Source organism: Peromyscus eremicus, chromosome 2 (assembly GCF_949786415.1).
Source record: "Peromyscus eremicus chromosome 2, PerEre_H2_v1, whole genome shotgun sequence".
In the NCBI taxonomy this organism is placed as follows: Eukaryota; Metazoa; Chordata; class Mammalia; order Rodentia; family Cricetidae; genus Peromyscus; species Peromyscus eremicus.
The window spans coordinates 69,258,445-69,283,854 of record NC_081417.1 but is presented as its reverse complement, the minus strand read 5'-3'; the positions used below and the strand labels follow the sequence as shown (position 1 = coordinate 69,283,854).

Sequence of the window (25,410 nt, the reverse complement as noted above, 5' to 3'; positions counted from 1 at the left end):
GGAGGAGACAAGAGGGAAGGAGAGAGAACTCTCCACAATATCTGACACTTTCTACTTTAAATTGAGAAACTTTGCCATAAAGAAATTACCTTGTAATTTTTCTATGGATCTAGAGCTGTTATTCCTAACTTTAGAAGAATGTCAAATTTTGAAATTCCTCTGAGGATCTGAAGAGCTGTTAAGTCATGTACTTAAAACCAAGACAAAATGTGACATGAAATTCCAGATGTATTCCTGAAATCTATTCACAACATTCCTATTCAGGGAAAGAAAATCTGTGGGGGGGGGAAAAAAATCACCATTTTTGAACATTTCCTAAAAATGACCCTGAGAACTCACCTTGTGTTGCCTGGACCTCAATTTCTCACTTAGAGTAGCGTCTTCTTAACCCAGCATTCTATGGAATGAATGCTTCCCTCTACTTCACCCCACAGGCCAATGCTCTCCTGGTACCAAGCAGCTGCACCTCTAAGTCAATTGATATGAAAAGCTAATATTATAAACCACCCACTGCCCAAGTAGTCCAGTTGGTTCCTCGTTATGCTCAAGCTTGCCCTGTAAGTGCCAGCAGCAAGGGGAGCATGTCCTGGTAGTAAATGCAACAGTCATGTCTAGGAGCAGGGCCTAATCCTAACAAGCTGTGTGCACATAAACATGCATGTATATATGCTTGGCAGCAGAATCAACAGTCCAATGTCCTCTCTTGATACCCAAGTGAATCCCATACAAGCAGATTCCATTTTTAAATCCCTATCACATAATGGTGGGATTTATCACAAGGCCCAATGATGACAGCTGGTGAGGACAGACAGGGAACATGCCCTTGACCATTATCTAGGCCAGGTACTGATCAGAAGGGGTCTACTTCATATAAACCCTTTATCAGGCAGAGAAAACTTCTGCTCTGCTAGTTTCTAAAAAACTCAAAGTTCTCACCCAAAGCCCACCAGGGAAACTACTTATCTCCACAGTGAACTGGAGACCTAAGTAGTCTCTCCTGTTGAAGGACATTCGATCACACCATGAACCCTGAGTTAGCATTTGTACTAATTAAATAAAATTAACCTTGGGTCAGGAGGCTGTGTTAACAACTAGTTGACAGAAAGTAATCATAGAGCATCAGAGGGCATCTAAAGAGATAGAAAGATGCACCAGAAGCAGTAGGGAGGGGTTTTGAGTGGTACGACTTTAGTTTTTTGCTGAGTGGAAGGATGGGCCCTTTTGGGAGATGCCAACAAGGAGAGGTTAGCTAGTTGCTACTCAGCCTCTCTGAGCTAGCAGGTTTTCACCCTAGACTTTGAAACTTGAGTCTTATTTATAAATATAGCCACTGTGCTGAAGATTAAATAATACTCTTCCTTTTAGGTAGTCAGTATGGACTCAAAACAACTGGGAAGGGAGAAAACTACCTCAATTGATCAAAAAACTAAATATTGGCAACACAGCCACTCTATTAATTTTATTAATTCTGTTCAAAAGAATCCATTTCACTGGGGCATGGTGGCACACATCCCCAATCTTAGCTCCAGCAAGGCTGAGAAAAGGGTACTGTAGTGATTTGAAGCCAGCCTGGGTTACACTGCAAGAGACCCTATCTTAAAATTTCAGTTTTGGAATAGCAGGTATAATAAAATCAACTATTCATAACAACAACAACAAAAACCACAAACACAAAAACAAACTGAATCCTGCTTTAATTGAAGTATGTAGAGTGTATTAAAATCCTACAGAAACATTACTGAGAATCTTCTGGAAAACAAGGATCATGCAATCCCTCTGGAGAGACAAATGAGAGTAATTCATAGCTCACCAACACCTCCCTGCATTTCCAGACTACCCAGATCTCTTCACAATCTCATTCCAGATGCTTCTTAAGTTCTAAATCTGATTTCAGTAAAAAACATAGGGGCTGTCATGTCTGATATTATTCTGGCCTTAAGAAATTAAAAAACTACGAAGTATCTAAATTCTTAAAACATAAATAACCTTAGCAAGAAAGCCAAGTGACCCTAAAAGTCACTTTGGTAGAAGTGGGAAATGGATTGAATTATCTGGATATAATTTCATTAAGGCTTCAAACCTTCCAGGAGAGACTATCACAATTATACCATTTTATAACCTAAGTTAAGAAAAGGTTTACTACCCAAATCAAGAAGTATGGGCCCAAAGAAAGCTTATTTCTAAAAGCTCTCTCCTGCATAATAGCATATGTTCACTCTACCTGTATTCTCTCCTCAATGTCAAAACTATCAACCGGACTTCTTCAGGAGGAATGGGCAATCCAAGTTAATAGGAGAGGCCCAAGAAGAAAATGCTGAAAAATCTGAGAATACACAAACAAAGCTGATAGGGAAGACAAACAGTAGTAGCTTCTAGTTCATTCTAAAACCCAAGACTTGAGGTCTTTTTCACTAATGTTCTTTCTCCAGTTACTGGAGAGCAGAGCTGGACAAGTCTGAGGAGCAAGGGAGTTGGCCAACTGTCAAGGCGAGAAGAGGTAGAGGCCTGGTGATTAATGAGTAAGTGCTTGCCTAGCCAGCTCCTCTGTCTTGACTGTGATCAGCCAATGTAGATGCGATGGAAATCATTGGCACCAAAAGCAGCATTACATTTGGGACACTTGCGCTGGCGGGTGTCATAGCGAGTCTTCACGCACTCAAAGCAGAAAACATGGAAACACTTGGTCAGCACTGCATCCTTTTTCCGCATGTTACAGCAGGGGCAGGTCAGCCGTGCCTAAAAGTGAAAATCAGAGTCTGAGGAACCATAAAGCTTATGACTCAAATGCCTATGATAGATAAGCAAATCAACAAGACTGCTGAGCTCTAGGAAAAGAGCATCACTTTCCCCTGAAAAAATAAACCATTCTCTGCTTGCCTTCGTGTGAAGGTCAGTGACTACTCTCTCAGTGCTCCAGTAGACCACTGCTGCCTTTGCTTAAAGTCAGTATCTACTGTCTCTGTGCATTAGTAGGCCAGTTCAGGTGCTGACAAACACAGATACCACCCAGTCAGTTTTTCTAACCTTGTAGTCCTTTATCTCCTCCATCAGAATCTCATCACACTTGGGCACATTGTCTGGTTTCTTGGTGGTCTCCAGCTTCCTTCGAAGCCTAGATATGTCCTCCTGCAGCATGACAGCAAACACAGTAGACATATTTCCCAGAGCTGCCATTTTTGACAATAATCATTTCTCCAACTTGACCTTTCTATTGTAGAAACAAAGACCTTCCTGTCCTTTCATGTCCAACTATCTTTAGGAATGTAGGAACTTGTAAATGCCTCTTTACAAGACACTTTTGTTTCAGAACAGGCAACCCTAATCCTATCCCCAACTTAGAACTGCACCAATGAGAGCAATCTAGGTCAGGTGAGAACACAACCTGAACTCCAGAGAGCAGGCCGCCTCAGTTTGTGGTAACTAACTGATTTTATGGTGAGGGTAGACCTGGATTGAATCATTTACAGACCTATGGAAAAGGACAGAAGCCATCATAAGAGCCAGCCGGCATGAGAAAAAAGAGAATAGCAGTGCGATTTTAACCTTCAACTGAAGTTGTATTCCTACTTAAGAGTTCACCACTTTACAGATTTCGCAGCTATTTGTTTCACAACTAAGGAACATGGCATGAAGCAGAAAATGCCAGTCCCTTCCCACAGGCCCTTCAGTCCAGCAGTTCATGGTGTACACCACTCACCGCAGCCCTCAGAAAGCACTGAAAAGGTAAATACAATCAAAAACAACTGCTCTTGCCTGTGCTCGTTTGAAATTGAACAAGTCCTTTTCTTTGGTGACACTGTTCTCCACAATTTCATCCTGAAAGTCATGCAGCTTCTTCTGAGCCAGCTCTAGCTGTGCCTTGAGGTCGTCTGCAAGCTGGGCTGCCTCCATGGCCTACGTGGAATGCAGAAACATCACCTTATCCTTCCTTCTTCCAGGGAGGGAAATGATATCCAGAGTGAACTGAAACACTCCAGGCAGCTTCTGCTCACTTGCCCCCGGAGCCCACCCGTCATGGCAGGTTACAGAGGCCAGCATACCTTACGCTTATTCATCTCCAAGGCCTGAGTCCTAAGGCCTAGCTCCTTCTCCCCGGTACCAATATTACTCTGAAGCAGGTGCTCCTTCTCTTCCAGTTTCCTTACCACCTGTAACTGGGCATCCACCTGTGCAGGAGAAAAATCGTATTTTAATGTAAGCAAGTAGGAAAATAAATTTAGTTTTGTTGTTTACCCACATAGCCTCAAAAATTACAACATGTCAGAAATGTCAAGCTATTGTTGACTTTTCCCATGAACTTTTCAAAATATATCCAAGATTATGATTACTGAAGGCTTCAACTTTTCACATAAAATAATTTACGAATATTCAGAGTTTGGGAACCTAAATTGCCAAGAATAGAAGATTATATTTAAGGATATTTATCTTCTGTAGCTATACTAATCCTCAAAACATGGCCACTCCAACCAGAATATAAGCACTTGACTCAAACCAAATTTAACTCCATTTCTTTCAGAACAGCTAGAGGTTCTGAATTAGACTTTTTCTTGCAATCAATCCACAAAGTAGAGTCAAACAATCCCAACAGGTAAAAAGCAAAATCACACATCCACTTCTGGCCTCTCACTCACAAACTCCCACCCCAACATCAGAATCAACCAGATCAGAAGAAAACATCAGCTAAGACTCTAGCACACACTTTACTGTGCGGCATTTCTATCACACAAAGAAAAGAAGCATGACGATCAGTTCTGTGGGTGTCTTACTGCAAGAAGCTCCCGACCTCAACAGAACGAAGAACTCCACTCAGCCCAGTTACCTGAGTCTTCAGTGTCAACACCTGATCAGCCAACTCCTCCTTTTCCTCTTTAAGCAACTTATGGATCTGATTGGACTTGATTCGCTCTGACATTAGCTTGAAGTTTGCATCGTCCTTCTCCCGCAACTGCTGCATCAAACGGATGTTCTGCTCCTGCATGTCCTCAAAGGCCTGTCCTGTGACATCCATCTCAGAGAGGAGAGCTTCTTCCTCCTAAAATGAGGGAGTAATTAGCAAATCTGACAATGCCAAAGGACGAGCAGAGGAAAGCAGACCTTCCCTCTATTCACCTACATTAGTTTTATGTCCATGATCATAAAGTATAAAAACTTTTCTTTTCTAATCACTATATCCCTCGGTCCCAGTCAGCAGAGAAAGACGAGGTCCTCAGAAAATAATGTCTGAAACAACAGCTAGTCCACTGAAGGTAAAGATAAATTCTCTGGTGTCAGATACACAAAACAAAATAAGGGAAGGATGACAGACAAGAATTTCAATGTAATAACAAAGAAACTGATAGAAATTATGAACAACAAAGAGGAGTAGGATTAAAGTCAAACTTCCCTGACAGTAACTTAACTTTCAGATTTCTACTTCAAATGTTAACAAAGGCGTGCCCACCTGCTTGGCCATGGCTAGCTTCTTCTGTAGGTATTCAATCTGCTCCTCCACTGCCCGAATCTTCCTCAAGGCATCCTCATCAGCCATTTTCTTGTTCTCTTTCTTCTCTTTATCCTCCAAATCCTTGAGTCTTTGCCTGAGATCCTCCAACTACAGGAGGAAAAGGATCACGTAAGAAACTAAGAAAAGCCATCAAACACTTCCAAAACTCTATGAACATATGCACACATGGAAGCCCTACATAAGCAAATAGTACAGAATTGTGGAACAGGATAAATGATAAACTGAGCATAACTCAGTTCAGCACACCACTCAACACATTCCTGCATGTTATGTATTTACAGGCTGAGGCTTTGCCTATTAAACATACTTTTCTTTGGAAGTGTTCAAACTGTTTTCTCCTTAGGCCTCAAATTTTCAAAAATAAAAACATTTCTCTTGGAATGGACATGACAGTGTACATCTTTAATCCTAGCACTCAGGAGGAAGAGTCAGGTGGATCCCTGAGAGTTTGACACCAACCCTGGCCTATATCATGAGTTCTAGGATAGCCAGGGCTTCACAGAGAGACCCTGTCTCAGAAAGCCAAAAACAAACAAACACACAAAAAAATTCCTCTCAGGGCTGATGGGATGGCTGAGTAGTTAAGAACACTGGATGATTTTCCTGAGGACCCACGTTCAATTCTCAGCACTGCATGGTAACTCACAACTATCTCTAACTCCAGTTCTCGGTGCCCTCTTCAGCCCTCCACTGATAATCAGGCACACATGTGATGCACAGACAAGGCAAGGAAAACACCCTTACACACAAAATAATAAAAAGTAATTAAAAGAAAAAATCCCTCTCAAATGCAACCAGAAAAAGAGAACTACTATAGTAATAACAAAGATAAACTGGTAATAATTTCTCAGGACCAACCAAGGAATGAAAAATTTTAAAAACCTACTCCAAGTTCTTATAATTCTGACATATTTTATTACCTTGCAGAGAAAAAGCCTGACATCAGAGTCTTTTTGTTTGTTTGTTTGTTTGTTTGTTCTGTTTTGTTTTTGTATTTTGCTTTTTTGAGACAGGGTTTCTTTGTGTAACCCCAGCTGTCCTGGAATTCCCTCCATAGACCAGGTTGGCCTCAAACTCAGAGATCCACCTGCTTTTGCCTCCTGAGTGCTGGGATTAAAGACGTGCCTATCATACCCATAGACAGTCTTTGAAAAAGGGGACAAAGTTGCTAAGTTGAACACTAGCATTAAAGATGAAAGCACAAAGGACAACCCCATAGATGAAGACTGTCACCAGTTTGACAGATGACAGAAGGCCCGGTTACCTCAGCCTTCGACTTCTTCTCAGCTGCCATTAGCTGCACTTTGTCTCTCTGCTCCTTGGGGGCAGAGCGATACATATCTAGCAGCAGTTTCATCTCCTTCTGGCTCTCTTGTGCTTTCCTACATCAGGGTGGTGGAGGGAAAGGAACAACAGGGAGAGAACAAAGGACATCAGAGCAAGAGCACTGGGATGGAACGCGATTATTTCACATCAGTTTTTCTACTCTCTATCATTTTCATAGGTTACCAACAGACTTCTGCAGCGTACTAGGAAAGCACAGAAAAGAAACCCACACATATGAATCACTTCTCTCTTCAATTCTGCAACATAAAGTTATACAGTAAGTAACTGTTGCACTTCTGACACAGGCATTTTAGTGGTGCCACTCAGAAACTGAGAGTTAGTAGACAGATCTGGGATGTATTTAATCAAATCACTAGGATGATTTTTTATAGGGGGAAATGAGTGTACTTAAAAAAAAAATCAAAAACAAGGAAATTTTGAAAGTTTAAAATAAACTGCTAGTCTTAGGATTGGCAATGACAGTTGTAAACATCAGTTGGAGACTAACACTTCATCTCTTACTAAATTCTTAAGCTTAACGACATGTGAGCTCAAGTATTTTAAGCACAGTGAACACTTAAATTCAAAGTATAAACCATGAAAAATAACACTTAAATTCAAAGTATAAACCATGAAAAATAGAGTCAGAAAAGCCAGTTCCACCAAACATTATTGTTTATGCAGTAGGAAATGAGACAATATGTTATGTCGGGACAAAGATAATGCTGCACTTAGTTAAATCTATCCTTCTCTCTGGATCCTGTACGAGGAAACTGCCTAAGGAATTCTTGGTTTGAGGCTGGCATACCTTCAAACCAGTCAAATGCAAATAAATTAGAGATGTAGGATAATTTCAAATGCAAGTGATACCAGCAAATTACCCAAACCTAAAAGCAGTAGTCAATTTCCAGTATTCTCTGGTGTGCTACTTCAATATAGTATCTGTTTTCTTAATATGAACTCATGAGAAGTAAAGGCCTCAACCAGGAGCTGACTAGCTCCTAACCACTCAGCAACACTGTACAATAGCCAGGTAAGCCACCTGGCTACATATCTGATTGAAAGTCAAGACCATATTAATTGTACATTAAGCTACACCTAAAATACTATGTAATGACTGGTGAGCCATACACCCTAAAGCAAACAATTCACTCTCAGGTTCGGGCTCTGAATCACGACAAACGTCGCTTACTTGAGTTCAATCTTCAGCTGCTTGATAACATCTGCTTCTTTTTTCCTCCCATCTTCATGCTTCCCTTTCTCTTTATCCTTAGCAGAATCTCTCTCTTTTTCTGACTCTTTCAGTTTCTGTTTCTCTCGTTCTCTCTCCTTTTCCTTTTCTCGTTCTCGTTCTCGCTCTCTTTCTTTCTCCCTCCTTTCTCGTTCTCTCTCTTCTTCATCTCGTTTGGACTTAACTTCACTGGCCTCCTCCTGAGATGCCTTTGATGCTGAAGGGTGAGTGGACAGGTCCTCAGAATCTTGCTTTAGCTCTGTGGGTTCATCCTTGGGGTCCTCAGTACTAGACTGAGACTGCAGGAGGGCACTGCCACTGCGTAGCCGCGTCTAGGAGACAAAGCAAGGGAGACACACATCAGCTCTGTGGAGCAGATTCCTTCCCTCACTCCTAACACCCTCACCGTCACCATGGCAAACAACGCTTATTCCACGGTGCCCGGATACCTTGTTCAGGTCAGACTGTGCCTCTCTCAGTTTCCGCTTATACCTCAGGACCTCCCCCTTCAGCTGGTGGTTGTGATTCTGGAGGCTGCTAATGAGATGCCGCATCTCCCGGTTTATGGGACCTGAAAAAACACAGCAGCAATATGAAGAGCCTTGAAAAGGGCAAAGGCTCAAGGAGAGAAAGCTCAGAACAAATCAGGAACTTCTGAATAGCAAGGAGAGGTATTTAAAAAAACGCTCTTTCTCAGAAGATGAAAATCAAATTGCTTGAGTGAATTAAAACAAAATGCCCAGGCTCTGGGTCAAAATGAGTTATGGGATTTGATTCCAGGTGCTTCATTCAAATCTTCTGAGTTTAAGTTAGAACTAACGAATCCCAAAGAAACTCCTGTCTTATTTCAAAAAAAGAATTTACGACAGACAGAACACAGGTAGAGCAAGAGTGATTTTACCTGCTTGTTCGTTGGCAGCAAGGGTTTGCTCAAACTCTATCCTCAACATCTCATACTCTTTGCGGACCTGGGCCAAGGTATCCTCCAGCTGGATTACTTCAGTTCTCAGCTTCTTATGCAGACTAACCTCATCTCGCTGCAGATAAAGAGCCAAAAAAATTCATATAACTTTACTCTGTCTCCTATATTCAATCTGTAACAATCTAAAAAGATAAAGTGGGAAAAAAACTGCTAAGAAAAGAATGCTAACTCTGAAAATCTTCACATCGATACTTGTAAAACACCAGATGTGATTTAGAAACATGACTTCAGAACCTGGCAGAACCCTGAAGGAAATGGCACTGAAAGGACATGGCATCTAGCTCTGAGGTTACAATTCAGATGGAGAACTAACCATGAACTGTCTAGAAGTAAATATAAACTAACATTTAATTTATTTAGCCAACATACATGAAAACTCCAACTACTTTAAACATTATCTTAAGGACTACAGAAGACACAAGTTGAACATAAAAATCAAAGTTCTACCTCCACAATAATTTACCTAAATGTGCATGAAATGCCACAAAGGCACAATGTCCACCTGTTCTCCCCATATGTATGAGCTGTAGCCACAGTTTCATGAAGGCTGGTCACAGGGCACACTTCTACTTCTCTCACTACCAACACACTTTTGATCTTTATTATCCACTTCTCCTAGGAAAGACTTCATAGTCAAATCAGATGTTCTGTCTCCTCCATTATCACATCTTTAGATAAATACCACTGAATCGTGCTGCAACCTAATGAGCCCCACTCTCCCAATGGACTGTAAGATCCATGACAGCAGGAATTCTGTTATCTTATACATCCACTGGATGAATAGGATATTAATTATACATGGGAGGAAAACCACAAAATTTCTTAGGCAGGCAATCACATAGAAAAAACAAAGCAGGAGAGGGAATGGCTGGCTCAGTGGTAGTGTGCTGGGTCTCATACCCACCACTACAACAAAGAAAAGCTCACTGTTACCTCAATGAGCTCGACCTGGCGTTGGTGAGTTCCCCGGGTGCCATGAAGCAGAGTCCGAGCCTCATCCAAGTGGGCTTTCAACTGTAGACTCTCATTGTACAGGACAGAGAACTGTGACTGCATGCAGCGATATTCTGGGGTTTCCTTAACCACTTCCTCCACTGCACTCCGCAATTCCACCTTAGGAAAGCCCAAGGGAAAGGCAAGTCAGAATTGTCGCTCAAGTTACAATGGGAAAATATCTTAAACTCACTGATGCCCCACACACTTGAAGCCGTTACTCAGACCATTATGAAGTCTATACTACCACTTTTGGGTAAAACCCAGTCCCTGCATAAACTAGGTCACCTAGGACTATTTTCATATGTGTTTCACATTGTTTAAATCCCAATCCAAAGAAGCTAGAAGAGCTGCTAAAGAGTTGCATGAAACTGACCTGACCAGCACATCTGTTCTAAAACACAGCTGAAGACCCCAGTCACTAGCTGTTCTTTATTAACAGTCACAGAGAATACTTCTGATTGGCAGTAAAAACGGTCAGGTTTTTCCTCAGCAATCATTTGTTTTAATTTCCCAAGAATTTTAATGAAGTTTTTACTTTCAGTTCAAATATCTTTATTATTTATTAATCAAGAAATAAACTATAAATGACAGGCTATGGATGAAAGAAGGATAAGAAAGACTTCCAGAAGAATTTGTTCTCCTAAAGACTCTGCAAGGGAAAACTGTAATAGGCAGGAATGAACACCAATGGGTTACTAACCCTGCATTTACAGGAAACTGCGGAGTCAGATCTGTGACCCATCTCTGGCAACAAACACCATGTGACCAACACTCCTGCACAGCATGCACATTTTCCTGCCATTTATCTTATAAACACTCACTTTTACCCTACTCACCCTGATAACTCTACTGCTCATTTTTTCAACAAATTCTAAGTCAACAGACCTTGATTTAGTCTATGAATCGTTATTGGTTACTCTAAGTCTGTTTCAGAACAAGACTTGTACAGACAATGTGTGCAAAAGCAAGTGAGCACACAGCACACAAACAAAAGCTGCAGGCACGTCTCCCTGGTTTTACTAGGACTATTTAGAGCTGCACACAGTTAGGATATACAACATGGTGTTCTTTTATACAAGCTCTATATAAAATAACTACCATTAATCCACCAGTTACCATTTGTTAGCTCTTTGTATACTGAAAACATTTAAGATCAGCTTTTCAAGCATATTTTAAGTACACGATACAGAATTATCAAATTCCAGTCACCATATGGAGGTGAGGCCTCCAGTGTTTACCCAAGCTGCAACTGAAACTTGGGACCATTAATCAGTACCTCTCCAAGATCCTCTCCAATTACCAACATTCTATTCTCTGCTTCTTTTTTTTTTTTTTTTTTTTTTTTTTGGTTTTTTGAGACAGGGTTTCTCTGTATAGCTTTGCGCCTTTTCCTGGAACTCACTTGGTAGCCCAGGCTGGCCTCGAACTCACAGAGATCCGCCTGACTCTGCCTCCCGAGTGCTGGGATTAAAGGCGTGCGCCACCACCGCCTGGTATTCTCTGCTTCTTAAGAGACCCACTTTCTTAGCATCCATATATTTCAAGCAGTATTTGTCTGCTATGGGATATCTTTCTGTATGCTGTGAATATGTGTGGCTCCCATTGGATAATAAATAAAGCTGCACTGGACTATGGCAGGGCAGGATGGAGCCAGGCAGGAAAATCCAAAAGAGATAGTGGAGAAGAAAGGAGAGTGGGAGAGATGCCAGCCCACCGACCAAGGAGAAACATGTAATGGCACAAAGGTAAAGCCACGAAACACGTGGCAATACATAGATTAATAGAAAAGCGTTGAGTTAAGTTATAAGAACTAGCTAGCAAGAAGCTTGAGCCATAGGCCATACAGTTTGTAATTAATATTAAGCATCTGAGTGATTATTTTATAAGTGGCTGTGGGACCGATGGCAGGAGAGATTTGTCCAAACTGCTGGGCAAAGCAGGACCGGAGAAATTTCTGTCTATATTTGTCTATCTCTGTCTGCCTTATTTCACTTAGCATGTCCCCCAGGTTTATCAATGCTACCTCAAATGACTAAATTTCCTTCTTCAAGGCTGAATAACATTCCATTGTACAACTATACATTTTCTTTGTTCAATCATCTTTGGTTAAATGTACTATTTTTAATGCTACTATAAAATGAGATCATTTCCGTAAAATCTGTTGTTAGTGATTTTATAGTCTGCAACTTTACTGAACTCATTTCTAGTTCTCAAGGGTCTCTACAGTCTCTGTGTGTAAGATCATCACACCTGCATATGTGTAAGATCATCACACCTGCTTGTGCATAAGAACATCACACCTGCATGTGCATAAGAACATCACACCTGCATGTGCGTAAGATCATCACACCTGCATGTGTGTAAGAACATCACACTTGCATGTGTGTAAGAACATCACACCTGCATGTGTGTAAGATCATCACACCTGCATGTGTAAGATCATCACACCTGCATGTAAGAACATCATACCTGCATGTGCGTAAGATCATCACACCTGCATGTGCGTAAGAACATCACACCTGCATGTGTGTAAGATCATCACACCTGCATGTGCGTAAGATCATCACACCTGCATGTGTGTAAGAACATCACACCTGCATGTGTGTAAGATCATCACATCTGTAGACAGAGACAGCTGTACTTCTTCCTCTCCAATCTTTCCAATCTGGATGATACTGACCAGAATGGCAAGAACGGACATCCTAAACCTTGCAATTCTTCACAGGGCATGTAAGCAGTGGGCAGGTCACAAATGGCCTTTGCCGTGTTAAGGTATATTTCACTACATGTAATTTGTTGAGCTGTATCCTGGAAGAGGCTGCATTTTGTCCATATTTTTCTCGTCCCTCATAAAGTATGCAGGTTCACATGCTGATGAACAAAGCATTTGTTTCCTCTCACCCTTCAGAGCTAGGCCTCCTACCTTCAACTTTTCATTCTGTGTAGTGACCTCTTCAAAGTCTTGGCGAAGTTTCTCTAGCTCACAATGTCGGTTCTGAGCCAACTCTTTGTTCTCCTCAAGCTCTGCATTCATTTCCTCAAACTGGAAAGGATCAGGAAAACAGCAGATGAGAATGAGAAGAAAAGACTCCTCAGACATCCCACTTCATGCTTCCCAAGTTCACGGTTCCACTCCTGCCTGGAAACCAATCCCAGTCCCTAGGCACAATGCCTGTTCCCAATGAAACACCAAGTCCCAGGTGGGAAGACTCTACCTTCCGGGCATTGATGGTGATTGTACCTCCATAGAGACTGCTCCCCGCTCCATATACCTTATAGCCTTTTGAATTCACCTACAGAGAACAGAGAGACCAGAAAACTTCAGGTGCATGGGAAAGATGAGTCCTCAGAAAAAAGCTTGTGTTTGCAGTGGATGCTAGTTACTACAGACATACAACTGCTCAAAGTACTGAGAACAAGTGACAATCAAGTGCTCGGACAAAAATAGGACAGCACACACACACACACACACACACACACACACTCACTCACTCACTCACTCACTCACTCACTCACTCAGAGCTCAGGGAAGATTATTAAGGGCTAGAAGGAAGAGAGGACTACTGTGAAACAATGTCTCCTGGACATGACAGGGTTGTACTCATCAACTCACAGCAGCTATGGCTGTCTGCACAAGATCAAACTAACCAATATACTAGCAATGAAGGGGAAAGAGGTTGCCTTACCCTTAGCTGAAGAGCTACTGGCATGTGATAGCGGCTAAGGGAAGGAAAGTCATTTTTCTCTGGGGATGCAGCCCCTGGTATGTTGCCCACCCATGAGCATATAGCAGTCCTAATAGGGCTCAGTGGGTTATTTTCAAAAAATGAAGTTTGGAAGGGAGCATATGGAAAGGGGTTCTAGAAGAATTGGATGGAGGATGGATAGGATCAAAATATATTGTATACATGTATAAAAGTCTCAAAGAAAAAAAGAAAGACTATTATCTTGGGGGAAAAAAAGTCAGAGGCTGGAGAGATAATGGCTGAGCAGTTAAAGACTCTTGTGCTCTTGCAGAGAAGCCCAGCTGGGAAGCTCCCTGCATCCACACTTGGAGACTCAAGCCCATGTAACACCAGCTCCAGGGGACCCACGCCCTCTTCTGGCCTCCACAATCGCCTGCACACATATGGAATATATTCCCTTTCTCTCTCACACACATGCATATACATAAATAAAAATACATTCGTAAATCATTTCAAAAGCCTTTATAAAACAGCACTGACTCGTTCTAGGACTTCAGCCAAATGTCGGTTGAGGCGCTGTTCTCTCTTTCGGATTTTGTCAATGTCCCACTGCAGGTCATCAATCATGGACTCCAAGACAGACACTCTTGACTCAGCTGTCTCTACTTTAGCCTGCAGCTTACAGAACTACGTCCCAAAGACAGGCATTCAGAAACAACAACAAAAAGATCAAGTCAAAAAAGTTCCAAATTCCACAAAACTAGCCCTTGCTCATACACAATTTTAGAAAAAAATTATCCAAGTGTAAAAATAAAGTCATAGATTCAGGTGAACAGTTGTGACACTGCTACAATCACAAAAACAAACAACTGCTAAGAACTTTCACACAAGGACAAGGCTAGTTAAGATTTAGTAATCTCTCGAAATCCCATGAAAAACATCATTTCCCTAGACAGACCACAAATCCATCAGAAAAATGAAAATTAAAAAAAAAAAAAAAAGAAAACATCTGGTATCAAATATTTTAGAAAAATATGAATTCAAATCAATAACATCTCTTACTTTCTCTCTCTACATATCCAGAAGTGATAATTCTCATAGAACAAAATGGAAATTTCTAGCGTTTTTAAGCTGACTCTTGAGCAGTTTACAATCAGGTTGTATGTTGAGTGTAAGCATGTAGGTGTTCGCATGCATGTCCAGGCATACATGTGACACAGCTTGTTATATGGAGATGAACAACCTCAGATTAAGTCCTTGCCTTCCAATTTCCTGTCATATGTCACTTCCAGGCATCTCCAGTCTCCTTAGAGAGTGGAGTATTGGGATTAGGGACCTATACTACTGCACTCAGCTTTATGTAGATTCTGGAGATCTCAACTTTGCATGACAAGTTCTGTATCCACTGAACCATCTCCCCAAGACCAATTCTGTTAAGGAGCTATCAACCAGCTGATGCTACTCAGCATCTTGATTACAAAACTGCCCCACATTCCCATTACTCTGTATATACCTTTAGGTTATTTTTGTCTGACATGTGTTAGTCATGAAACTATTTGTGGCCTAGTCTGGAGTGAAAACTCACATTCCAAGTTCCTATGGCATTACCAATGCAGACAAGTTCCTTTACCCCACTCCCTGCTGAACTTTCACCTAGCTATTCCTCAGTACCATTGTTCACAGTCTTTTATATTTAGGGCAGTGAATTATTTAGGGATTTACAATTTTTGTTGTGTTGTGACATTTCTTCCCAATAATGAAGATCCCAAACTGTCTATTAAGCGGAGGCATGAGAAATATTTAATTATTTTCTTCCTTTAACCTTTCCACAGACTTTGATCTCTCAGTGCTGACTGTTATTGCCTCACACTCTCTTCAATACCGAAGTACGCTTTCTAGAATAAAGTGACCTCTCAAAAGTTCTCCTAATTGGGACTTGATGTCAGCCAGAGCTACTAAGAATGGCTGTCACTCCTTTCTGGTCAAGTACCTCCTGAGACATGGTGTGATGCTTCTCCTGAAGGAGGTCTGTCAGCTCCTGGAGCCTCACGTTCTCTTGCGCAAGGAAAGAGTTCAGCTCCTGCACTGCTTCCTCCACTATCAGGTTATCTGAGGAGAAAGGACTGCACTTTAGTTTAGCATTGACAGGCTAAGCTTCAAAACTGTCTATTGCACCAAACCATTGACCTGCCAGCTCACCTCACTTTCCTCAGAACGTCAGAAAGTAACCTAGTGTTTATTAGCTCACAGATAGTTAATTGGTTAAGTAAATGAGTCAACCTGCAACCATCACCTACCCTCATCTCTTTCTGTTAAGACAAATGCCTTGAGCAAATAAATGAAGGCTATACAATTTTATTCAGATACAATTTCCACCACCAAAAATGGACTCTTTAGAATTTAGAATAGACAAGATTTCTAAGCAATGTCAAAATTAAAGCAATGTAATTTTATTTTTTAAGGCAATCACAAATTCCTATTATTAGCTAAAACCAACATTTTACAATTTACATCTCTACAATTCATTACTCCAATTCATGTGTTTAAAATTAGATTCACAACTATTACAGCTCAATCTAAGTGTTAGAAATACAACCAATTATTCTCAGGACACACATTATCCTTTGGAGTTAAAGAGAATGTGTTCCCACACTACCTGATGCCATTGCTCTCTAAACCATATAGAATAGGCCAGTCAAGTTGTGGGTTCCCAGTTTCCATATAGGAAATCACTTGTGGAACTCTTTAAGACAGACAATTCCCTGAGATCCATCCCAAACTTACTAATTAAGAATCTCCATGGGCATGGCAAAATAAGTACATAAATGGTGACTCTGAGTCAACCTGAGTTAAGTACTAGCGCCTAAATTTTCATTCTTTCCATATCATAAATTCTGATGACAGGTCCTAAAATTCAATAAAAACCCAGTGAGTGCTTAGTAAATTAGTAAATAAGCCATACATCTAACTCCTTTAAACAAGAACCAAACCTATGGATGAAAATGAACTTTCAAAAAAGTTAATACTCAGAATTACAATTCATACCATATATATCTTTACCTTTTTATCAACACAAATTTCCTCTGGGTCACAAACAGGTTAGCTATTTAGAATTTATAATAAAATGTTTTTTTAAACTTAAATCCAATCTTAAAATACATTATCAAATTTTTTTTCTCTGTGTGCGCATGTGTCTGTCCTATGAGTACAGGCATGTGCATGTGGAGGTCAAAGGATAACCCACAAGAACTAGTGTCTCCTGCCACCATGTGGGATCTAGAAATTGAACTCTGGCTGGCAGGCCTGCATACAAGCGCCTTCAATGCTAAGCAATCTTGTAGACCCAGAATTCCAAAATATTTCTTAGTACTGTTTGATATACTCAGTTTAGTCCCTTTACAAATATAGCAAATAATGTACTTGATATCCACTTAAAACATCAAATTTAACATCAACATAGCCTCTGTACGTGGTATATTCCCCACATTACTATGATTTAACAATACCCTCTAGACATTCAATTAGAGCCAAGGGAAACAGAAGTATCACACAGCTTGTTTTATAGTAATCAGAAAGAGTAGTCACACCCATTCACTCCCCACTGCAGTATCCTTATTAATAATAAAATACAAATGAACAAGCTTATTAATTACTATATAACCAAAAAAGAAGCAAAACTTAAAAACTTCCTTAAAAATGAAACTATAGAATAATGTTATTTGCTTGCTCACCCAATGAATAAACCATGTTATACCTAACTAATTTATTTTAGAGACAAAGTTAAATATCTTGATGATAATCAGGGCAGCTAATATACTACAACCAGAGGACTGGAGAGATGCCTCAGTGGTTAAGAGGGTGCACTGCTCTTGCAGAGAACTCCAGTTCAGTTCCCAGCAATCCACATCAGGCGGCTCACAATCACCTGTTACCTCCAGGTCCAGGGGAATCTAATGCCCTCTTCTGGTCTCCTCAGTTACTCACACTCACATGTATATACAACCTACCATATACATACACACAATAAATCTTTTTTTTTAAAGATGAAATAACCAGACCATGGCTATTACTGAAAACTTAAAATCAAGGTATTTTATCTGCATTTGAGAAAGAGATCTGTCACAAACGACTAAAGACCTTTAGTCATTTTAGTACACTTTCTATACTGTAGGAACGTAAGTCCTACATTAAAACTCAATAATAGTATTCAAAATGGTAATTTGATTTTAAGACTTTTCCATCCATTGGTTTCCTATTCTACTCTTCAAACACAGGATCATACTTCACTATCTCATCTCTCTTTAAGAACATCAACAACAAAAGAACACATTAAAACTCACCTTTTGAAGTCCGAATAGTCAAAATTAATTCTGCTACTTATAAAAAGGTAGCATGTCATGCTAATTACACTGAGATTCACGAGGTTTAAAACTCCATGGAATTTAATGAAATTGAGCCTCCTCATTTCTGCTTTTTGGTGCTGAGAATAGAAGCCAGGGCCCAATGCATAGCTAGCCACATTCTACCGCTGAGCTGCACCCTGAGCTTCACAGAACTGAGTTCTTCCCCTCCCAAGCCTCCCAGTCTCCAGTTTCTCTCCTCACCTCCGCTGTTCAGTTTCCGAGATAAGAGCTCCACCTTTTCTTGCAGTTTATCATAGACAGTCACAATCTGGGACACAGCACGGCGGGAGGACTCCACGCGCTCCTGAAGCTGTGACTCCATCTCTTCACTGGAGCTGCTGGCCAAGGTAGCAAGGAAAGAGAAAGCTGGCTCTTGCCCTTCCCCTGAGAACATGGGGAGAGAAAGAAGCCCCCAAAATTATAAATCTGGAAATATCAAATTTTCCTTCAAATGGACAGCCTCAAAGCAAAGTTCAACTTCAAAAACTTATGTAACTAACGCAAGTTACAGAATCCCCCCCAAAGACACAGGGAGAGAAAAAGAAGCTCCCAAATTATAAAGCCAGAAAGAACAAAATCCACCACCCCCTCAACTGGCGAGCCTCACAGCAAAGCTCAAACAGCAGCCAGGTAACGAATGCAATGACAGATTCCTCGCCAACACTTGCCTCTCTCACGGTCATCTTTGCGCTCCTGATTGCTATCAGAGTCAGGCTCTGGTTCTGGGACAACCAGGGCTTTCCTTTCTGTGAGGAGGTCTCCCAAACCCTGGTCCAGATCATAACGTTTAAGGATGATACGGATGTTTTCATCGAACTGGGAAGAATATGTACAGTTAACAGAAAAGAAAGGGGCAAGAGTTGGGAAACTAAGCGAGCACTAAGAATGAAAATGCTGCTATGAACCTTGGGTAAACACACAAAGTGGCTACCTGGCTCCAGTACCGGTTTACAATCAACAGTGAGGCATCGTCCGTGGCCTGGCGTCGCTCCAGTTTTTCAATGTGTTCCCGAAGTTCATCTTCAATGGCCTGTCTCTGATCTAGCATTTCTGCTAGCTTACGATTTTTGGACTGCAGTGTTCGAATGTCTAACTCCTCCTGCCCCAGGAAACCAGAATTAGTCGCCACAAAGAAATTAGACAAACGAGCTGTTAAACTCAACAAGCTCACAGTAGTTCATTAGCTATTTTCTATAAATAAACAAATCTTTACTAGGACTAAGGACATAGCTCAGCTGATTAAGGGCTTGTCACACAAGCATGAGCACCTAAGTTTGATCCCTAAGGCCTACTTCTAAGAAAGTCAAGCATGGTGGCACATGCTGTAATCCCAGCGCAAGGAAGGAAGAGACAGGTGGATCCCTGAGGATAGCTGGCCAGCCAGCCTAGGCTAATTGGTGAGTTCTAGACCAAGTAAGAGAACTTATCTAGAAACCAAGGTCAACAGCAACTGAGGAAGATCATTTGGCCCCATACATACACGCATACACCCAGATACATACATACATAAACAAATAAATCTTACAACTAGCAATTAGGTAAGAAGTGGGAGCAGAAGAATAAAGGAACAGGTATAAGGTCATGTAAGGAAACAGCAAGTATGGTAGACTCTCAAGCTACCATCTCACTGTTCTATTAATATAAATCTCCACAAAGTAACACAACGTTAAGGCTCTACCACGCAGCTAGTTCACTATCTAACTTATAGGCACTGTCTTCAATCTCCTAGGCACCACTCTTTATTCACTCAAGATCTGGCACTTAGGAATGTTCTCTAGCCCAATACCTACCCATGTTATAAGGTGACTTAAACATAGGTATAGATGAACCATCTAATCACCCAGCACTCAGTTTGTCAGTATTTTGAACTCTTTAATGCCAAATGATTGTCTCCACCACTGGGTTTCAAGGTTGCCTTTTATTCCAAAACCTACATTGTAGGAATCATCCAGAACTCTGCTCCATTCCGGTTTCCCATTTCCTGAATAAAACATGTTTCTCCAGGTATCTCATGTCCCTACAATAGGCCTTTTACCTCATTTAGATCTCCAGAATTTTGGAACTAACTTTCTTCCACTCTGTCTCATTTCCATTACTTTCTACTTTGCTTATATACTATAATATAATCCTTCAAACACTGTCTACCATTCTCCTGTATCCTTAATCCATTATTCTATCTTCACGAACAAATCTCAACCTAAATTAATCCAGATATATGATTATTCTGTCCCTGTACTCCATATAACAAGATTTCTACAGAAACTCCATAAACCAAGAAAATTGGTGATTTTACAAAATAAATTTCTTTTTTTTTCTTTTTTTTTTTTTTTGGTTTTTCGAGACAAGGTTTCTCTGTGTAGCTTTGCGCCTTTCCTGGGACTCACTTGGTAGCCCAGGCTGGCCTCGAACTCACAGAGATCCGCCTGGCTCTGCCTCCCGAGTGCTGGGATTAAAGGCGTGCGCCACCACCGCCCGGCCACAAAATAAATTTCTAATATTAACAAGTGAACATCCACTCTTAACAAGTGAACATCCACTCTCCATTAAAGCAGTGTCAAATTCTCTGGAGCCCCCCTTTCACACAATATTAAATAGATGGCTTTGTTCCCTTATTTAGTAAGAAATATAAGTTACTAAACAGGAAACTATTAAGTTCCCCCAACTCTCTGACCCATTCAACTCACCAACCTATGCACTTTTTTTTTCCTTTCTTTCTCATTTTAATTTGAGAAAAGGGCTCATGTAGGCCAGGCATGACCATGTAAGGCAATACCATACCATTAACCTATATCTCCAGCAATGCACACATTCTGAAGACTTCAACTTCTATTCAGGCTCCTTTCCTTTCAGCATCCATCTCATTCTCCAAGGTAGGCACAGTGGTACAGACATAAAAGGCTGAGGCAGGAGGAGCTAGAGTTCAAGGTCAGCCTAGACTACAAAGAAAGACCCTCTCGTCCATCAGCAACTCCCCAGGCCTTAGTATCTTTCGACTTTCTCTAGTTTCTGTCCTTGGAGAAGCTGGGGAATACAGGAGGCAACAGTGTGAGGAAAATAATCACAGGTAACGAAACAGCAGGTGGAAAGGCTGACACTTTTGCTTTTTTGTTTTTCTTCTTACACAAAAGTTAAAGTTTATCAGCCGGGCGGTGGTAGCACACGCCTTTAATCCCAGCACTCAGAGGTGAATCTAGCCTGGTGGACAGAGCTAGTCCCAGCACAGCTGAGGCTATCGCATGGAGAAACCCTGTCTAAAACAACAACCACCAAAAAGGTCAAGTTCAAAAAGAAGCAGAGTAAACTGCTTGATGATGAGCGCAGGCTGCTGTGCAAGAAAATCAGCTAAAAGGCTAACACTCTTGATTTATGAAAAAATTGGTGAAACTGAGATTTTATTTCCCGTCTTCCCTTTCAGTTAAAAGGCTTGGTATGTCAGGGTGGTGACTAGCAGCTCCCCCGTGCCAGCTTATTTGTACTATTAGTAATGTGTCGGAACACAGTCCAAGAATGGAGTTGTGTGAGAATTCTGAGTGCTTGAGAGAAAACTCCAAGAAAACAAGACAGGAGGTCTTGTCACCTCAGTTTCTTCAAAACACAGAATCGTTCTTGGAATGTGTTTTCATGTTCCTTCCAGACGTAGCACATAGAAGCGAGTTTACTTCAGCTGTTGTTATCCATGTGCCTCTATGGAAAAACATGTTTTTGCCACCTGTAGCTTGCTTGACCTTGTGACCAAACACCTTCCAAAGCACTATCTCTACCCAGTCTCCCTAACCCCTCTCATGTTCTTAAGCTCACTATGATCGGCCTCACCACTATCTCAGCATAGGTCTTCAGTCTCCAGTGAACTACCTGGTGCCAAATGCAATGTCTCCCTTCACTCCAATCAAAACATTCTTCATTTGCCTCTCCTCCAAATCAGACTTGTCTCCATGGTCAAAGTTACTCTACTCAACTCCCTATCCACTCTAATTTCTAAAAGATACCTTAATGTTCAAAACCAAAACAAGCTAATTCACTCCCCACAGCTCCTGAACAGACTCCATTCATGTTCTTCTCTTGCCCAGTAAGAAAAGCCTTACTCCCCAAATCCTACACTGATCTTCCATTTCATGTGCTTCATCCAGTCTGTCAGGAATTCCGTCCATGCTGCCTCCTCAATCCAGTTCACAATGATCTCTCATTTGGATAACTCTAATGCCCTTCTGTTTGGAGCAAGTATTTCTGTGCTGTTTTGTCAGGAGCCAGGTTTAAAACAACTGGAGTGGACAGCTCCATTCATACTGCAAGAGTTCACAACTCAGAGGGACATTAGATTCTCACTTTTCCTGCCTCTAAACCTCAGCTGGCTCACTATAAAAACTTTAAAAGTGCATAAAAGGAGTTATTACCCTCAGAAGAGGCAGGAAAGGTGAGGCTGTCGGGGTGGGGGTGGGGGAGTAAGAAAGAACAAGAGAAACAATTCTGCTAGGTGCACACGTGATAATCTGTGCTCCCACAGGAGCTTCCAGGGTCTCCTTGTTGCCCTCTGGCTAAAGTCCAAGCAGGGATGTGTGTTCTTCTTTCCTTCTATCAACCTATTTGCTTGTCAGTACCACTCTGGAAGCTCTAGTCTACGGGCTGTAAAGCATAGCGACCAGCAAATAGCAGGTCAGGCTGGAGAATGGCATACATGCATGTAGGGTGCACAAATAAATGCTGCTAAGACAAAACCACCTTCTGGCAGCAGGATGGAGTACTAGAACCCAGGGTAGCTCCCTAAATGACACTTCATTAATAATTTACTAAGCAAGATCTTATTCTGACTGAAAAACAAAATCAACTTCCCTGAACCTCAGCGTCAATATGCACAAGAAATACAAATGGAAAGTGTCTGCACACTATATTCCCTTGACCAAGCCAAATACAGAATCTTATCTACATCAAACTCTAAGCTTCTGATGCCTAAAGATACTACTAGCCATAAAAGAAACAATACTGTATTGTCTATCGCATTACCTAGCCCAGTAACATCTAACAGCTCACTCTTCTTGCATACTTACTATGTTCAGAGCAATGTTTTAACTCTTTACAGGGACTCCCACTTTGTCTCCATCATAATCTGTCACACACAGGCACTGCAGATTCATTTCACAAACAAACATGGGCACAGGGCAAATAACACAGGCCATGCAGCTTAGAGACAAGGCTGAGAACACCCCCTAGGTTGCTGATCTGACTCTCATTCAGCACCAGCACTCTCAAAGGCTTTGCTAGAGTGCCTCTCAGAACATGGCACTAAACTTTCAGTAAATGAAAAATGCAAATGAACTATAACAAAGACGATAGTAGCCACCAGACTCTCAAAAGAACACAGAGGAACACCTTGCAAATACAGATCAAACATCAATACACCTCGCTTCAGAAACTGATCACCACATCATTTCACCTATTCTTTTCTTCTTTTCTAATGCCTCCCCCTTAATTCAAAAAGCTTCCATAATTTTTTACTTTCAGGTTACAACTGACAGAAGCTAAGCACACTTTGACAGCATGGTTTCTCATACCGTTGAAGAGACACCCCCTAGCTTGATTGTTTCCACTGTGGTCCCTGGATCTTCAACAGCTGCCTTTTTCTCTGGAGGCACAGATGTGCCCGGCTCTCCAGCAGCTCTTTTATTTCCAATCCCCGACATCTCGGCATAAGATGGGAGTCACTTTCCTGAATGGAAAAAACAAAAGACATGAACTAAGATATGCAAAGTAAGCAACAATGTAGAGCAACTATGTAAAAAAACTAGCAATGTATTCCACATCTAGAAGCACGAATCCTATAACCAGGGGGGGCAGGATCTGTGAGAAATGGGAGCTGAACTTACAGGATTGCAGATTTCTACATAAGATGTTAATAAGAAATAAAGGCGGGCAGTGGTGGTGCATGCCTTTAGTCCCAGCACTCGGAAGGCAGAGGCAGGCGGATCTCTGTGAGTTCAAGGCCAGCCTGGGCTACAGAGTGAGTTCCAGGAAAGGCTCCAAAGTTACACAGAGAAACCCTGTCTCAAATAAATAAATAAGTAAATATAATAGTCAAAGAATGAAGAGACTGAATAAATTTTAGGACTCCACTTCCTGAGACACAAAAATAAAGAGAAGGACAGTTTATTTATGACAGAAGTTAACGTTAAAGTCAGAGCTGAAAGAGATGTGGGGAATGTTAGCGAAGTCATTAATCCTATACAAGTCAGTTATCTCTGAACCTGTTTCCTAAACCAAGAATAACAATATGCTTGCTAGACTTAACTGTAACGGACAGATGACATAATCATAAAAATAGTTTATCATAATGTCAGATAAACACTATGCACCCAAGAAATGCAAGCGTTCTCTTTACAGTTCCTTTTAATAAAAGGCTCTCTTCGTAGCTCCAAACATGTCAGACCTAGGTGAGCATGCCAGCGCTTCGTCTGGGAAGCCGGATTGCCTTAAGAGACCGCATTTGCCAACAACTCCCGTTTCTTCATCTGTACAAACGAGGTACACTTTTAGTATCCCCTACCGGACTCCGGTTCCGAGGCTCCAAGGAGGCGGAATGGATGCTAGAGTCCTTTCGCGAGAAATCCGGCCATCACGAAACTACACCCGGCTGGCTTCCGATTCAAGCTCCAGGACAAGGCGGCATCGATGGCATGCAGCAATCCGAGTCGGACCTCGCCTGGAAAGAGAGGAGACAAGAGCTGAGCAGGGAGCCCCAACTTGACTGGAAAGCGTCCAACGAACGCAGCTTCGGCGTGGCTAGCTACGGGCCTGGAAGAGGGGACCCGGGAGTCCGCCGGACGGACTCCCCGCCATCACAACCCGACCCCAGGGCGAACCTGGGCTCCCGCTGCTCACGCCGCGGGGCGCGCGGCTCCCAGCGGTTATTCACGTAGGCCGGTGTAGGAATCCCATCCCTCACTTCAGACCTGCTGTGAAGGGGAAATGAGCTTCCAGGAGGCGGAGGCAGGGAGAGGAAGTAGGGAAAAAGAAAAGGAAGTTGCTTCAACTTCGCCCGTTCCACTACGAGAAGGAGAGGGCGGAAGTGACGCGTAGGAGGCCGCCTGGCGGAAGTGACGCTGGGAGGGCGCAGCGCGGTCTCGGAGGGGCGGGAACTGGTTTCGCTTTAAGACCTGAAGCGATCAGCGTCTTCAACGGCGGTCCGAGAGCCTGCGCCCTTTGTTAGCGTGTTGGTCTGTGCCTTAGAAGCTCGTTATCATCGCTGATGGAAAGCGTTTTGTTATGATCTCTGTTACTGAGTCAATCATAAC

The 25,410-nt window shown here is 41.8% G+C and overlaps 1 protein-coding gene across 1 annotated transcript; it reads right to left on the bottom strand.

Annotated features, from left to right (window-relative positions):
• Window positions 1-1,675: 1,675 nt before the first annotated feature.
• Rnf20 (ring finger protein 20) lies at window positions 1,676-25,165 on the bottom strand. Its single transcript, XM_059254341.1, has 21 exons — window positions 24,979-25,165; window positions 24,663-24,818; window positions 23,674-23,828; window positions 19,059-19,226; window positions 18,796-18,943; window positions 18,329-18,511; window positions 15,715-15,833; window positions 14,265-14,411; window positions 13,254-13,331; window positions 12,962-13,081; window positions 9,976-10,155; window positions 8,962-9,097; window positions 8,510-8,631; window positions 8,022-8,392; window positions 6,768-6,885; window positions 5,441-5,590; window positions 4,820-5,032; window positions 4,041-4,166; window positions 3,754-3,894; window positions 3,025-3,126; window positions 1,676-2,736 (listed from the first exon to the last, which is right to left on the bottom strand). The coding sequence occupies exons 3-21, from the start codon at window positions 23,800-23,802 to the stop codon at window positions 2,560-2,562; spliced, it is 2,928 nt and encodes a 975-aa protein (XP_059110324.1). The 5' UTR covers window positions 23,803-23,828; window positions 24,663-24,818; window positions 24,979-25,165; the 3' UTR covers window positions 1,676-2,559.
• Window positions 25,166-25,410: the final 245 nt, after the last annotated feature.